The sequence below is a fragment of the Ricinus communis genome, chromosome 1, assembly GCF_019578655.1.
Source record: "Ricinus communis isolate WT05 ecotype wild-type chromosome 1, ASM1957865v1, whole genome shotgun sequence".
Taxonomy (NCBI): domain Eukaryota; kingdom Viridiplantae; phylum Streptophyta; class Magnoliopsida; order Malpighiales; family Euphorbiaceae; genus Ricinus; species Ricinus communis.
This window is the reverse complement of record NC_063256.1, coordinates 19445863-19462101: the sequence shown is the minus strand read 5'-3', so window position 1 is coordinate 19462101 and position 16239 is coordinate 19445863. Positions and strand designations below refer to the sequence as shown.

At 35.1% G+C, this 16239-nt stretch overlaps 3 protein-coding genes across 4 annotated transcripts; 1 reads left to right on the top strand and 2 right to left on the bottom strand.

Moving 5' to 3' along the window:
• Positions 1-1860: 1860 nt before the first annotated feature.
• LOC8270563 (pre-mRNA-splicing factor ISY1 homolog) lies at positions 1861-5025 on the top strand. The gene is made up of 2 exons (XM_002520574.4): positions 1861-2947; positions 4726-5025. Exon 1 carries the CDS (start codon positions 2026-2028, stop codon positions 2932-2934), a length of 909 nt encoding a protein of 302 aa, XP_002520620.1. The 5' UTR covers positions 1861-2025; the 3' UTR covers positions 2935-2947; positions 4726-5025.
• Positions 5026-5912: 887 nt separating this feature from the next.
• On the bottom strand, positions 5913-7866 carry LOC8270565 (probable glucan endo-1,3-beta-glucosidase A6). Of its 2 annotated transcripts, XM_048376586.1 has the most exons (4): positions 7707-7866; positions 7063-7537; positions 6233-6720; positions 5913-6118 (listed from the first exon to the last, which is right to left on the bottom strand). In XM_048376586.1, the coding sequence occupies exons 1-4, from the start codon at positions 7765-7767 to the stop codon at positions 6081-6083; spliced, it is 1062 nt and encodes a 353-aa protein (XP_048232543.1). In that variant the 5' UTR covers positions 7768-7866; the 3' UTR covers positions 5913-6080. The 2 variants fall into 2 exon arrangements, with proteins under 2 accessions (XP_048232543.1, XP_015575598.1); XM_015720112.3 differs by having other exon boundaries at positions 6233-7537.
• A 1911-nt stretch (positions 7867-9777) lies between these two features.
• LOC8270567 (NEDD8-specific protease 1) lies at positions 9778-11429 on the bottom strand. Its single transcript, XM_002520578.2, has 3 exons — positions 10674-11429; positions 10540-10591; positions 9778-9878 (listed from the first exon to the last, which is right to left on the bottom strand). Exons 1-3 carry the CDS (start codon positions 11427-11429, stop codon positions 9778-9780), a joined length of 909 nt encoding a protein of 302 aa, XP_002520624.2.
• Positions 11430-16239: the final 4810 nt, after the last annotated feature.

Here is a 16239-nt window from a genome sequence, read left to right as displayed (position 1 = left end):
TTATCCTTCTAAGGTCAAGTCATTTTTATGGGGATGCATTAGAAATAGAATTTCAACAATGACGGTTCTGTATGCTAGACATTTAATTAATGATTTTATTTTACAACATATTTGCCTCTATAGATGAAACTCTTCAACACTTGATATTTTTTTGCCCCCCATGTTAGAGCCACATGGTTTTGGTCTTCCTTTGGATATAGTCCCTACCATGTTGGCTTTACATCATTTTAAAACTGATGTAATTCTTTCAAGCGACGCATTTAGAAGGCCCGTAATTCCTTCATGTCTGAAGAAAGTCCTAATCCTACTGATACTATTTGCAGAAGTATGGCTTACAGAGAGGCGTTTGTGCAAGCTAAGAATGAAAACCAACCTCTTTCCTCCTTAGATCTTGGACGATGGACTGCTCCAAGAAGTTGTCAAGCTAGAACAACAATGGTATGCATGAATTAAAAGCGCGATCTTATTAATGCCGAAGCATAGATCATGAAAAGCTACTTTAGCCCTGCAGGCTAAAGCTTTAGTACTTGCTTAGTGCTGTGAAATTGGAACTGAATTTTTGTTCTTCTGAATATAATTGTTAATTGTTACTTGACTCTTTTGGTTCCATCCAATCTTATTTTATAGAAATTGAGGCAATGGTTCTCCAAGTTGGAGAGCTATTGTCTATTTTTTCTTTTGCTTACATTTTGTATAGTCCTAGATCTTAGCTAAGGCCAATTTATTTAAAAATTTATATGTATCCCTTCTTTGTCTCTTTTATTCCTCTTAAACGAGGACTGCAACAGTATAACATTTTAATATTTCAAAAAAAAAAAGAAATTACTATAATATTGAATAAATTTGAATAATAACAAATTTTATTATTTTAGAGTTAGATATTATAATATTTGCTCTTAGGAGTAAGAGTTCTTGAGTTCGAATTCTTTTTTTTGTAGTAGGTGAGTTTACCTTTATAACGAGTATAATGGAATAATTGCCCCCATTATATAGTTTACGACCCGTTGAGCTTTCCATTAATTAAAAAAGTCAATTTTAGGACTTTAGTTAGTATTTAGGGCTTTAAAATATTAAATTAGGAAAAAGAAATTAGTTAGTACTAACATTATATTTCATTTATATGGACACACAAATTTCACTTGATACATTAATTTAAATACACTGTAAATACATTGTGATTCAAGTCTTAGAAAATGAAAAACATCATATTTCGATTTGCCGAAATTGAATGGTAAAAATTGAACGCTAAAAGTCGGGACTTATTTACAATTAGGGCAATTACAAAAGAAAAAGATATATAAGACTTAATATGAAATTAGAGATTGAAAAATTGACTAAATTTAATTTAAGATTTATTTAAGGACAAATTATAAGAAAATATACTCATACAAATTTAGGGTTAATTATCTGGATGGTGACTAAATTTTAAGTTTATTTTATTTTTAGTACTAAGCTTTAATTTGTATTATATAGTAACTAAAATTCAATTATAGTATCATTAAGCATTAAATATAGGTAATATATTGCTTTTGTGGCAATAAAAAAAACAACCATTTAATATTTAACTCATTTTAAATTATATATTAAATATAATTTTAAGAGTTATAGTTAAAAATAAAATTTTAAGTAAAAAATGACAAAAATTAATAGAATTTATTATTTAAAATGAGTTGAATATTAAACGGCCTGACACGTATTTTTTAGATTATTGTATAAATAATAAATTAATCCGAATTCATGTGTCTCTTATACTACTATGTAAATTTAGATATTAAAATTATTTAGATTAAAGTTGAGTATTCAAAATGAATTTTAAGATTAGCTTTGTTTTTAGCAACAGAAACCAAAAAGCCAATTTTACATAAAAAGAAGGCCGACACATTACAAAGTGCTCGATAATATAGCAGCAGCTGGTATCGAATCGACTACTTAAGCTCTGCTATTTATTCTCTTCTCAAATTCTCTTTCATTATTGTCTACTTCGCTAAACCAGAAAAAGAAGAAAAAGGAAAAGAGAACAGAAGCATGGCTCGTAATGAAGAGAAGGCGCAGTCGATGCTAAATCGATTTATAGCATTAAAAGAACAAGAAAAGAAGAAACCTAAAGAACGCCGTCCATTCCTAGCATCCGAGTGCCGCGACCTCGCCGAAGCCGACAGATGGCGGCAACAAATCATGCGAGAAATCGGCCGGAAAGTCGCCGAAATTCAAAACGAAGGCCTCGGAGAGCACCGTCTCCGCGACCTAAACGACGAAATCAACAAACTGATTCGCGAGAAGTCACACTGGGAGCGCCGTATAATCGAATTAGGCGGTCCTAATTACACCAGACACGCCCCTAAAATGACTGACTTAGAGGGGAATATAATTGATGTACCAAACCCTAGCGGGCGTGGGCCGGGGTATCGGTACTTCGGTGCGGCGAAGAAGCTTCCAGGAGTTAAAGAATTGTTCGAGAAGCCGCCGGAGTTGAGAAAGAGGAGGACGAGATATGATATATACAAGAGAATCGATGCGAGTTATTATGGTTATAGAGATGATGAGGATGGTGTTTTGGAGAAGGTGGAGGTTCCGGCAGAGGAGAAAATGAGGGCGGCGGCTGTGGAGGAGTGGAGGAGGATGGATGAGATAAGGAAGGAAGCGAGGAAAGGCGCGAAGGAAGTTGTAACGGTTGGGGCTGCGGCTGCAGAGGTCTTGGTTGAGGAGGAAGAGGATGTTGTGGAGGAAGAGAGGCAGATAGAGAGGGAGAGAGAGGAGAAGGAGAGAATGGAGAAGATGAATGAATTTGTTGTACATGTCCCATTGCCTGACGAGAAGGAGATTGAGAGAATGGTTCTTGAGAAGAAGAAGATGGATTTATTGAGCAAGTATGCGAGTGAGGGGTTGTTGGAGGAGCAGAGTGAGGCCAAGGCTATGCTTAATATTCAAAGTTAGAGTGTAATAAGTGGTATGTGTAATTTGTGCATAATTTTTGCTTGATTTAAACATGATTGTATGTTGGTGCAATCTATTTAAATCATTATGCTGCAAGTGCTATTACTAGCTGGAAACTGTGCTTTAATTTGCTGGGGACATCATTTATTTATTAACAATGGAAATCACGAGTTTTGGTAATTATTAGTTTTGTTTTTATGCGAAAAGTTTGATAGAGATTAACTGATTAATATGCTATGTGTTTGATTTAGTATTTTTCCACTGTCAAAGTTATACTTTATGAAATTTGTTCTAAACATCGGTTTTGAGGTTTTGCAGTTGGTTATGCCCTTTGTGCTTGATTGTAGTGAATTGATTTTAGTTTATTGTTGAGATTTGGTGATTAGGGTTAAGTTCTTAGATCAGATTTTCGAATGTGTCTTATGCTGAAAGTGGTGACAGCAGTTATACAGTTGAAATTTCTTTAAGGTTGCAACATTATGGGCTTTGAGAGAGTTTTTAATTCTACGACTAGATCATAATTTCTTAGCTTAAACTGAAAACTAGCGTATAAATTTATTGCCAACTAGAATGTCGCATCATAGTATAAGTGTAATATTAGAGGGCATTGTTGCCAATAGTTCTGTTGGCTGTGATGTGGTATGAAGTAATGTTGTTGGTTTCGTTATTCAGAATTTATACTTGGATCTCAGTTTCTGCCAAGAGTTTGATGTTTTGAGGATTAGCATCATAGAGTTTTACATGACCTACATTTATGGATTGAATGATTTGGATGGATTTATATGGAGATGGAAAGTTGTTCCCTTACTGCCCATGGTTTATCCTATCTTGTTTTAAATCTCTGCATCTGTCAATTTGAAAGAAATTATAAGGTTAATAAGAAATATAAATGGACCTGTAGTTGATTGGAAATGATTTCACACAAATTTTGTTAGTTTGATTTGGTTCATCTTTAAGATTGGAAAACCATATCAACCAAAGGGAAGCAAACCAATTAGTTGAACTTAAATTTTAGATTACTCTTCTTACTGCAGACTTTAAAATGTTAAAAATCTCAATCTATTTTTTTTTTAAAATTTTGTTTCTTCCCTCCTTTTCCCTCAGCCAAAAGAATGAGACTCTCGCCTCCCGATCTTTTTCTGACCCATTCATACATTTGTATATGCCATATGCTACCACTAAATCTTTTAAAGTTGCCAAAAGACAATGAATGATGGTCCAGAGGATGGTGATTACATACACTTCAATTCTCAAGTTTTTCGCCGCAACATTTTCACCATTTTTTATTCTCAGTCCCACTCTCTTCTATTCCCTGCTTTTTGACTTTTTGCTTTTCCAATACAAGTTAGATCATTGGTTTTGTTAAATACATGCATTTTGTTTGTGGGCATGTATTTGTTCTAGATTTAAATAAATTTTTTTTGACCAGTTCTTTTTTTTGGTTGTATCTATTTCATTGTAACTGTAGATGGATGTGTTCATGGATTATTAAAAGTATTTTGGATTTTTGTATGTAGCTAATAACTGAATTTGATGACTGAAATGAATCGAACGTAGCCAGCTTGGTTCTTTTTGAGATTTGGTTCAGTTTAGTTCAGATTACATTCAATTCAGTAGTTTTAGTTTTAAAATTTCCAACTGAACGAACTAATTGATGCACATCCCTAATTGTGGTTATGCTAAGTTTGAAATGTTCTGTTCTCTCTATAACTTTTTTAACCAATACAAAATATTAATTATTCATATTTACTTCTTCACTTATTGTTATTATTTTTCTTTTTTTTGGAATAGTTTCATTTCAGGTATGGAGAAGCTAGGGATCTCCTAAGGAAAATGCAGAATTGATGGTGCCACCTAATTTAGGGATGCCCTGTTAGATTAGTATTACTCAACCTGCTAATTTCTCTGCCTGGCTTTGTTTATTCCAAGAAAGTCGGTGACTTGGCTTTCCTAGTAGTTTATAAGTACCTTGATGGATGTGAAGTTGAGAGATTGATAGAGGTTGAAATCCAAGAATGGTGGTTTTGGATGTTGAAAATGAAGAATCATGATGATCCCTAAATCCTTATGAATGCAATTAATTTTTTGATATCTTTGAAATGTTTTCTCTCTCATTGACGCTCTATCTTTCTTATTATTTTCTTTTGTTTCGGGGTTCGTTTTATTTATGCTTGATTGATATTGATGGTATAATGGATTTGGAACCTCTCACAGTAGACAAAGTGAGCCAGGGTGAGTTGTGGAAGCACTCCTTGTAAGTAGTAGGCAAGCCTATGAAGGTGTTGGGCACCTGCAATAGAAACAGACATGGGTGGACATTGATCTATAAATTTTGAGCTATGAAAAAGGCTATTTCTATTTCTTGTTAAGATATGCAGTTATGCAAGGTTACCAGCTGAATTTCATTGACTTCCCTTACTTTCTCAAAAGATTGCCCATCAGCCATCTTTCTCCAGGTAGGTTGAATAGGTGCTTATTCAGCTAAGAATTTACCTATGCAAGAGGCAAGTTTTGTAGGTAATGGATGAGAGAGGTCAACAGCTAGTTGAATCCTGAGGATTTGGAGGATGAGGCCAAAACTCAAATCATTTTTCTTTTCCTGTATTTCCACCCTTTTAATTTTCCAGCTGTAGGGTTTCCTAATGATGTGAGAACTTATGGAGCTTCTTTTCCTACCACTTGATTTGGTAGTTCTGTTTTTAGGTCTCTCATAAGAAGTTAAGTCTTTGTGCACAAAATTAATCAGGAATCTTTGGTCATTTTCACTTCCTGCAATTTTTCTAGAAAATGAATAAAGAATATTGAGGCTTACAGCCTTTTTTTTTTTTTTTTTTTTTTTTTTAAATTTTTAAATTTTTAAAGGTTAGCTTATATAGCTTGTGTAATGTTTGTTATTAATTATCCCAGTGTAATCTCAGATTACAATTTCATACATTGGGCAAAAATTGTGCTACATGGTAAAATATTTAGCCCTGGGGTAAAAGAAAAAAATCTAAAAACATTTTGTTCATAGCATAAATGACTAACATAAACATTCTGATAAAGAATTATAAAGCATTATTCTAGAAGACCATACTGGGGGTCATCTGTAAACTGCTTGCAGCTTTGCTGAATCTGAATATATCTTCAGCTTAAATCGAAAATCTTCAGAGAGTGACGCTAGGGAATTCGCATGATCCATAACCTGCTCAACAAATCATCCAGATTAGTTGAAAACTTGCATGCATGAAAGTTCTGCTAGAGTTAACAGTAGTAATAATTATAATAATAATAATAAACTAGATTGAAAAGGGCTTACTAGGATTGGTGGTGGTCTGCTTTGCAAGTCCATTGAAGTAGCAACCGCCACCTTGCCTCCTGAATTTTGCCCAGTACGAGCTAAATGCATAACTAGCATGCGAAGTTATAGATACTGGCTCATAACATGCCTTACCTGGTGCCAAGGCATCACATGTTCCATTACCTTGACTACAAGCAAATGTCACTGCTGTTCCCAGTTCTGTCAAATCCGCTCCTTGGGCCGCAATGCACCATAGTTTCCCCTTGTAGGGTTTGTTGTTGTTCGGTTGCGGTAATGCTCTGTACTCAGAATCTGCTTGTTTCCCTGACAAATCGATTTCGTATATGGCTGTGCCATTTGCATTCAACAGACCCCAGTGCCTCTCTGTTCCAGGACCAGTCTTTCGGTTCTCATTATATAATGAAAAGATGAATGTTGGTATGACCACACCTGGTCTAGCTGGTGTCCCAATTGGGGGCTTAGCAGTCATCTTTTTAATGAGATTCCTGTTATAAGTAGCAGCATTGTAAATGTTGGCACCTGGTTGATCCAAATCACCTGCATTAGGCCAGCCGGTTTCTGCTATTGCAAGCCGGATGTTAGAGTAATTCAGTTTGGTCATGGCAAAGACGAGCGAGTCGAGCATCTGGTCTAGAAGGTTGTGGTATATTAACCCAGTACGAAGGTCAGTGTAGTTTTGGCTTGATTTGAACAATGCATAGTCAAGGCTTATACTGGTTGGGTTACTAGAAAATGGGAAGTAAGGGTAAACATCGATGAAGAAGAATGACTTAGTACCATTCAAGAACTTAAGCAATGGTAGAATTACCGTACCAGAAATATCTGACCTGAAAGTTCCATTTGATGGTGGAGATGTTGTTTGGAGTACATCCATTGCTAGTGGGGTACCAACTTTGATGTTCTGAATATTATGGGATCTGAGAGAGTTCTTAATTTTGCGCATTGCAGGGACAAGGTTAGACCAAATCTTCTTATCCTGATCTGAGGAATAGCTCAGGATTTCATTGCCAACTAGAATGAACCGAATCATGGTATTAGGGTAATACTGAAGGACATTTTCGCGAACCCAGTTATGTGCTATTGTCTGGTTTGAGGCAATGTTGTTGATTTCATTATTTGGGACCATAACTGATACTTGGATCTTTGTTCCTGCCAGGAGTCTTAAGATTTCAGGATTAGCATCATACAGCTTTACCCGGCCTGTATTCATGGACTGAAGGATTTGGATGGATCTATATGGAGATGGCAAGTTGTCCCCTAACTGTCCATAGTTTATCCCTATCTTGTTTGATGTTTCTGCATCTGCAAAGCGAAAGAAAACCATGATGTTAGTGCAGAAAATGAGGATAAAATGATTCAGAGAGATGTCACATACCTCCACAATCCCATCAGCACATATCAGCAGGATATATGCTAACAGGACAGTGTAGAAAATCTGTCAAAATTACACTATTTGATTTAGATGACTTACTTGAGGAAGCAACCAAAGAGAAGAGGAAAATCACAGCAACAACACCCATGTTAGTTGCCATTCAGGGTCTTGAACTTGGAAGAAACCCAAAATTCTGAAGCAGAAGTTGTAATTTCTGCCAATGTTGGCTGTGGGTTTGTGCCATAACTTTTTGGTATGTTTTTAAAGGCTTTGGAAGAAAAGATAGGTAAGAAGTTGGATAAATGCCTGATTCCAAGAAACTTTCTTTATTCAGGCTAGTAATCTTTGTGAAGGCACAATAAAAAGGGAAAAAGAAAAAAACATGAGACAAAAGAGAATAGCTTTAAATGATTTAAAATTAGACAAGGCAAAGATTATGAAGTAAAAGCATTGGGTTGGTTTTGCTCAACTTATTTTCTTTTTTAATCTATTGAATAGTATTATCAAAAGGATGGATGGCAGTCACAAAAGATCATAAATAGAGATGTTTTCATATGTAAAGCCAGAGGATCGAACATCGTAATCAGAGTAAATTTCATATTATATTTTTGTCTTTATTTTTTTTTTTTTAAATATATACTTTCACCACTCATATTTACAAATTGTTCTATAAAATAATCCTTTTTTAAATCATCCGGTTAGTTAAAAAGTATACAAACCTAGTGAATGTGCTGAATTGTTGCTTTTGTCTGGAAAGTGTTTATACTGCAAATTTCAGGGATAATTTACTATTTAAGATAGAAATTAAGATGAAATTATAAGATAGTGTGTATATATATTTATGTTAAAACCTTATTTGTCTTTTTTCATTTTCAATAATTGCACCTTCTGTATATCAACAACAACTTGAGTGAAGAAATTATTTATATTTATAATTATTCTTATAATAATAATAATAATAATAATAATAATAATAATAATAATAATAACAATAACAACTAACCTCAAACTAAATCACAGTTTTAAAATTTTCAATTATGAGATTAGCCCTGATTTCTTTTTTTATTGCTATGCTTGATATTAGCTTGAGCTTATTAGAACATAAAGATGACTTTTTTTTTTTTTTTTCTTTTGATACAAAACAAAGATACTTCATTAACTTGGAACATCAGAAACAAACAAGAACATCTTGTAAAAAAGGGGGGGTGGGGGGGTGGGGGTGGGTGCAATATCCAACTCCTTGAGATCAGACAAAGAACAAGTGAGCAGCAGAGTTCGCTAAATCTCCCAACAAAACGGGAATGCACATTACTGAATTCTGTAGGAAACTGAAAGAAAAATCTTGAAGAATCAGACCAAAAGAAGAACAAATTGGAGCGTCTCTGAGTCCATTTGAGAGTCTTTCTCAATGATCAGATTGTCCAGGTTCTTCTGCTTTACCCAACTCAGCGCCCTCCCTAATGCCAATAGCCTCAGCTTACTTCTCTACGAGCTGACAGAGAAAAAGCAGACATAAACTCCCCATTGCTATTTCTGATAATACAGCCTAAGCCCATCTTATTTTGTCCGGGGAACATATGGCTACATCGATATTCACCTTGAACCAGCCTTCCTCAGGTTTGCTCCACCTCATTTGAATTCATAGCATCTGAGGACCTTGTAGCAACCTCCCTTGCAGTACGCCACATGATGCAATAACCGGCTACCCTGATTGATGCTATGAATTCAGATGAGTTTTCATCACCAAATTGCAGCAGTCATCAAGTGAATGTCCAGCAGAAAACTCGACCGCCCAGTGGAAAAACGAGAGCCCGTCCTCAGTAGGATCAAGAGCAAACGCCAGCACTGGCGAGCCACCACACAATCAAGCATAACATGATCAACTGAATTGACTCTCTACCATTCATACAAACAGGACAGATCTCAGGGACACTCACCTTCATTGTTAGCAACCTATCTGCAGTAGGGAGGCACCCAGAACAAGCTCGCCAAAAGAAATTCAGCACCTTGGCTTGCAGTTTCAAACGCCATAACTTCTGCCAGAAACCACTATATGAGATATCCTCCTCCCCTCTTGATAGTCTGTAACAACTCTTGACAGAGCACCTTCCCATATCATCAAACCCCCAGTACATTTCATTTTTCACTCTCCTCGTACTAAGGGGAAAGTTCAAAATAAGTCCCTCGCATTAAAAACATCAGAAATCAAGTCAACATCCCACCTTTTCCTGTCCACAGAAAGCAAACTACCACCATGATATCCTCTAGTCCCTGAGGAGCAACAGCTGTAACAAAAGCATTCTTCTTATAAGGCAGCCAAAGGATTGACTAACATCTTTTTCCTCAAATCTTATTCCGTAGTCTCCTGTTTCTATATTCGTCAAATAAATTTCTTTTTGTCCATTAAATCAGGATTTGTTGTAGATAATTATTAGAATTCTTTTAAGTATTCTAATTAGGATCCACCTATGAGATCCCTAGCTTGGCATTATTTATGTGGGATACAATTCAAGTAAATATTGAAACAACTCCAATATTATTAACCCAGAATTACTTATTTTTAACATTGTAATCTATTAATCTCAATTGTTCATTTATGAATCTTATACAGCAAAACAATTAGTTTTACTAATTTTAAGTAAAAAGACTTGAAATCAATTGCTAAAGGTATTTTGATTAACATATAGAAAAAATCTTATATAAGAGGTGGGACAAGCTTCTCCATGAGATAAGAGAAGGACTGAAAATTGATAGTGTGACTGGATTAACTGTGTTTCTTTTTTTATTAAGCGGACAATCCTCAGTGCCTTTCTTTCTGATGGTTATTTGGGTTGTCTGGAGAAATAGAAAAACTCTTCTTTTCCAGGAAAAATTAGCATTCAGAAATTTTCAAAAATGGCTATTTTAATGTTAAATGAGTTCAATTGAGTACATTCTCCTGAACTGATGCAACTACACTCTACTATTTCTGGGTTTTGGATATTCTGAACAAGAAAAACACATCATTAATAATATTTACCACAGAAAGGAGTACTTATACATATACCCTTTTAATCTCTAGTAAACCAAGACATCTTCATCTGTTATAAGCTTCAGAATTTCGCCTCTCATGGAGTACTCCAATAATGATGCATGAACCTCATCATCTATCATGGAAAACCACTCATCACCCTTTTCATCAGAATCATACCATTGGCAAATAGCTTTGGCAATTGCCATAACGTAGAGTCCACAGTCATATCCATTCGTCTGCTGCGGTGTCCTCCCTTCCATAATATACTGCCTGTTCTTCTTCTTCTTCTTCTTCTTCTTTTTCTTTTTGGGGAACTCTGAATCAGACCCACACCCTACTTCTTCCGGTGGTGTATCAGGACTCTTGGAGTATCTTCTTACATGTTCCTTGACAACATCGTAAAGTTCAACAGCTCTGAAATAGTTAATACCATGGCAGCTATCATGGTGGACAAACATATTCATCTCTCTACAGAACACAAGCAAACTCCAATGAGTACCACCACCACCATCTCTATGAACTACTCGCTCACTGTCATTAACAGCGAAAAAGATGAGATTCTTGGAAGATAAGTTTAGAGGCTCCAAGAAATCCTTAATGGTGTCAGGATCGTCGCCACAGTTAGCCAACCAGAATGAAACAGTTGGCGGAACAAATAGAATACCATTGTCATCATCATCAAGAGAGTAGAAGGAAGATAAATAATTGAAGTAAAAATCTATAATGGAGTCACTGAGATAATAGGGACCATTGAGAAGACAAAGATCGTCAGAGGTAAGAATTCCTTGGGCACCCTTCTTCTGCATCATCTCCTGTTGCTTGTAGTCTCAAGAAGAAGACAGAGAATGAAAGATGATTGTAAGAGAAAATAAATCTGATAAAAGGAGGACAATCATTGAAAGAAGGAAGCACGATTGTTATATAAAGAGAAGTAATCACTGTCCCATTAGGATTTGGAAAACATTAACCGCCTTAAATAATAATAATAATAATAATAATAATAATAATAATATTATCATTATTATAACTAACCTCAAACTAAGTGACAGTTTTAATTGGTTATTTGACTAACATCTTTGTCCTCAAATCTTAGTTCACAGTCTCTTTTTTGTACATTCGTCAAATAGGATTCCTTCTCCATTAAATCAGTATTTGTTGGTGATAACTATTAGACTTCTTTTCAGTATTTGTTGGTGATAACTATTAGACTTCTTTTCAGTATTCTAATTAGGATCCACTACTATGGGAACCTATTACGAATTGGTAACACTTCTCCTCAACGAAAAGGAAAAGATGTGACATCTCGAAACCGATTAGGATTAAAAGACTCGTCAAGTTCTTAAACAAAAGAAATAATAAAAAAAAATAAAAATTCATGAATTGCACTAATTTTTCTGTTTTTGTATTAATGATTTAAAAGAACTTGTAAAAAAACTCATTTTTCTTTCATTATATAAAGTTTAATTTATTATTTTTCTTTGATATTTTTATATTAAATATTTATTGATAGTAAATAATATTTGAGTATAATATATATATATATATATAAATAAATAATGTTTAACTCTATATTTTTAATATTAATATATATTTTTAATAATTACACATTTCCCCATTTTCTTATATTTTTAAGAAATATTGTTTCACGGTGCTCAAATCTGCTGTTTCTCGGTTCGGTTCTATACGGTTTAAAAGGGCGATTTGCCCCCTAAATTTAGAATCAACGAGCAATTCATCCATATTTTAATTTGTTGGTCATTTTATCCACCAACTTGCAAAAAGTAATCATTTTACTTATTAATTAACTCTAAACTACCGCAGGACTTGCAAATTTAAATTTACTAATTAGAAAATATATATATATATATATATATGAACCATCGCCTCTTTCTCACTTTTTCTTTTCTCTCCGCTCATATATTTCTAACAATAAATTTACGCAATAGTTAAATTGATTCAGTCTTTTGGGTTTGTGCCCATTCTCTTCCAATCTATTTGATCCGTACCAATCTTTTGGGTTTGTGCCCATTCTCTTCCAATCTATTTGATCCGTACCAATCTTTTCCAAGCCATCTAAATTAGAGATTTCATCAATAAAAGGATTTCTTTATATAGATCAAGATTATAAAATCAATTTTTTTTTCGTTATTAGTTTTGATTTCAGATAGACAAAGAATTTTTGATGTTTGCTGGGTTTAATTTTAGATCATAAAAATGTCAATATTTTATTTAAATATTTCTTTTATTTATTATAATTTTGTTTTAGTTAAAATAAATAAATAATGGAAATTTTTAATTTTTTAATCAATTTTTTATAAATTATTATCTAATAAAAAGAATTGACCGGCTTTAAAGTGAAGCTGAATCTCATATCAGTTTCAAACTAAAAATAAATATTTTAGTCATTCTTAACAAATATATTTATTCATCGGTCAAAAAATTAAAAAAATAAATAAATTAGTCATCATGTCCATTCAAGGGGCAAATTGGCCTTTAAGCCCCGTTCTATACAAATGCAAGAATTACTATGCCATGCACAAAACAGTATATATATATATATATATAAAATGAAAGGAGAGAAGTGGAGCTCGTTAATTAGCTGATTTTGGCTCAGATTAATGCTAATAAACTGGCATTGAGAGCGAGCTGTCTGTTTTTCAAAGAACAACATCTAGACGATGCTTGATAGAGCAATTCTACATAGATTATCATACAGAAACTTATGAATTTTGAAGCGAGAAGAAAATATATATTTATTGATACATGTGGAAAATTGAGCTTTATTATTTGATCAATGATGAATGTACAATATTTATTGGTATTATAAGATTACATGAGAAATGAGAATCCTGTTATATACAAGTTTTGATGCAACGGTCCTATTGTTATTTCTTGTTACATTCCAACATTCAATTCTAGCTTAGGAAGAGGTAGAAGCAGCCTTTTTCCCTATGGGAGAGGTGTTGCTCATTTTCTCTAACTTTTGGCCTGTGATGATCAGAATGACTGAGGCCATGTCCAACAGTCAAAGACTGTTGATCCTTACTAGCAGTCAAAGACTGTTGATCCTTGCTGACTTGTTCTAGTTTTGGTGCATCTTTAACACTCCCTCTCAAGGTGGGTTCAAATAAATTGATAGAACCCATCTTGCTAAGGAGCCTTCGGTGACCTGCTTTGTCTAGAGCCTTTGTGAAGATGTCTGCCAGCTGTTCGTGGCTTCTGACGAATGGAGTTGCAATTTCTCCTGATTGGACTTTTTTCCTTATGAAGTGACAGTCAACTTCAATATGTTTAGTCCTTTCGTGAAAGACTGGGTTGGATGCGATGTGTCTGGCTGCTTGGTTATCACAGTACATCTCCATCGGACCTTTGTATTTTACCCCCATGTCAGTCAATACTTACTTGATCCAAATGAGCTCGCTAGCCGTCGATGCCATGGCACGATACTCAGTTTCGGCACTGGACCTTGCGGTTGCTATTTATTTTTTTGCTTTTCCAAGTTACTAGATTTCCCCCTACAAATGTGTAGAATCCTGAAGTCGACTTCCTGTCACAACTCCCTGCCCAATCTGCATCAGAGAAACCAGTAATAGTGTTAGCATTACTATTATTTTTCATCCAGATACCTTATCTTGGAATACCTTTGAGGTATCTTAGGATCCTATCAACCTCATCTAAGTGAGGAGTACGGGGAGCATGCATAAATTGGCTAATCATACTCACAATATAACTAATGTCAAGTCTGGTGACGGTTAAGTAAATTAATTTTCCCACCAAGCGCTGCTAATGGCCTATGTCATCTAAAGGATCACCGTCCTCCAAGTTGAGTATAGTTTTGGTCTCCATAGGGGTATCTATAGGCTTAGCTCCTATTTTTTCTATTTCTTTTAAGAGATCAAGAACATACTTTCTTTGAGATAGAAATAGCCCTTTATGAGATTTTGCTATTTCTATTCCGAGAAAGTAAGTTAATTGACCAAGATCCTTAATGTCAAATTCCTCTTTCAGTTTTTGTTTTACTTTCTCAATCTCCTCATTATTGTTCCTTGTTATAATAATGTCATCCACATATACTAAGATAATGATCGTGTATGTGTGAGTGTGTTTAACAAACATAGACGAATCAAAAGCACATTTGCTGAAATCAATCTTTAATAAAAAATGGCTTAGCTTGGCATACCATGCTCTAGGTGACTGTTTCAATCCGTAGATTGCCTTTTTTAACTTACATACCAGGAAGGAGTTAGAGGCAAATTTGTGACCTGGAGGGAGAGTCCTGTACACCTCTTTTTTCGGAGATCTTTAAAGAAATGCGTTCTTAACATCCATCTGAAATAAGCTTCACCCTGAGTTAGTAGCAACAGACAGTAAAATACGAACAGTGCTTATTTTAGCTACCGGAGCAAAGGTTTCCTGGTAATCTATGCCATAGGTCTGGGTGAAGCCTTTTGCTACCAGCCTAGCTTTATACCTTTCAATTGTACCATCATGCTTTTATTTGATTTTATACACCCATTTACAACCAATCGATTTTTTATTTGGTGGTAGGGTGACAAGCTCCCGGGTTTTATTTTCTTCCAGAGCCTGGAGTCCTTCTTTCATAGCCTTACACCAATTAGGGTTGGTGTTAGCGTCATAGAAAGAAGTGGGCTCAGTGTGTGATGTGAGAGTGTTTAGATATGCCCTATATGAACTTGATATAGAATTATAATTAATAAAGTGATGGATAGGATACAATACCGAGTGGGACACATAGTCCCTTAGCGCAGCAGGAAGTCTGGTTGGTCGAGATGATCTCCGCAGGGCAATTGCTTCTTCTACCTGTGGTTCATTTCCTCCCCCTGAAGAAGTTGCCGTGGGAATGGGATTGCCTCCCCCTGAAGAAGTAGCCACAGGGGGAGCCTCCAGAGTCTACATGCCTGTCGATGAGAGAGACTGATCTGAACTGTCAAAAAAGAGAAAGTTATCTGGAAATAATAAAGACGAGGGCCCAGAGGTGGGGTGAGTGGCAGTGGGGAAGTAGGGTGTACTCTCATTAAAGGACATATCTCTGGAGATATAGGACTTGTGTATGGAGGGATCATAGCAACTGTACCCCTTTTTTCAGTGGAGTACCCTAGGAACACGGTTTTAACGGAACTTTTGTCAAGTTTATGGGATCGTCTAATATGAACAAAAGCAGTACATCCAAAAACTCGAATGTGGTCCAATTCTATTTTTCGGCCTTTGAGGATTTTAAGAGGACTGAGGTTTTTAAGAGTGGGGCTAGGTAATCGGTTGATAAGATAGGCAGCTGTGAGGAGGGCATCCGACCAAAAAATATGTGAAACGCTGTTTTAAAAAAGAAGCGATCTTGTAACTTTGAGAAGGTGCCGATTTTTTCTTTCAGAGACACCATTTTGTTCGGGAGTATAAATACACGTAGTTTGATGTAAAATTTCCTATGTAGAGAAGAAATCAGAGAAATTTTTATTAATATATTCAATGCCATTGTCGGATCGAAAAATTTTAATTTTGGCATTATACTGAGTTTGAATAAAATGGAAAAATTTTTGAAAGCAAGAAAATGCTTCATTTTTGCCTTTTAGTAAGTAGACCCAAGTGAGACGGGAGAAGTCA

Excerpts from the sequence above, each read along its gene's own strand:
- LOC8270567 (XM_002520578.2), bottom strand. The coding sequence starts at position 11,429 with ATGATGCAGAAGAAGGGTGCCCAAGGAATTCTTACCTCTGACGATCTT. Across the intron at positions 10,592-10,673 it reads TAACAGATGAAGATGTCTTG|AATATCCAAAACCCAGAAAT; the intron begins GTTTACTAGAGA and ends TTTCTTGTTCAG. Across the intron at positions 9,879-10,539 it reads TTGCATCAGTTCAGGAGAAT|GGACTAGAGGATATCATGGT; the intron begins GTACTCAATTGA and ends GTTGCTCCTCAG.
- LOC8270563 (XM_002520574.4), top strand. The coding sequence starts at position 2,026 with ATGGCTCGTAATGAAGAGAAGGCGCAGTCGATGCTAAATCGATTTATA.
- LOC8270565 (XM_015720112.3), bottom strand. The coding sequence starts at position 7,767 with ATGGCAACTAACATGGGTGTTGTTGCTGTGATTTTCCTCTTCTCTTTG. Across the intron at positions 7,538-7,706 it reads CTCTTTGGTTGCTTCCTCAA|ATGCAGAAACATCAAACAAG; the intron begins GTAAGTCATCTA and ends TTCGCTTTGCAG. Across the intron at positions 6,119-6,232 it reads GCAGACCACCACCAATCCTA|GTTATGGATCATGCGAATTC; the intron begins GTAAGCCCTTTT and ends TTTGTTGAGCAG.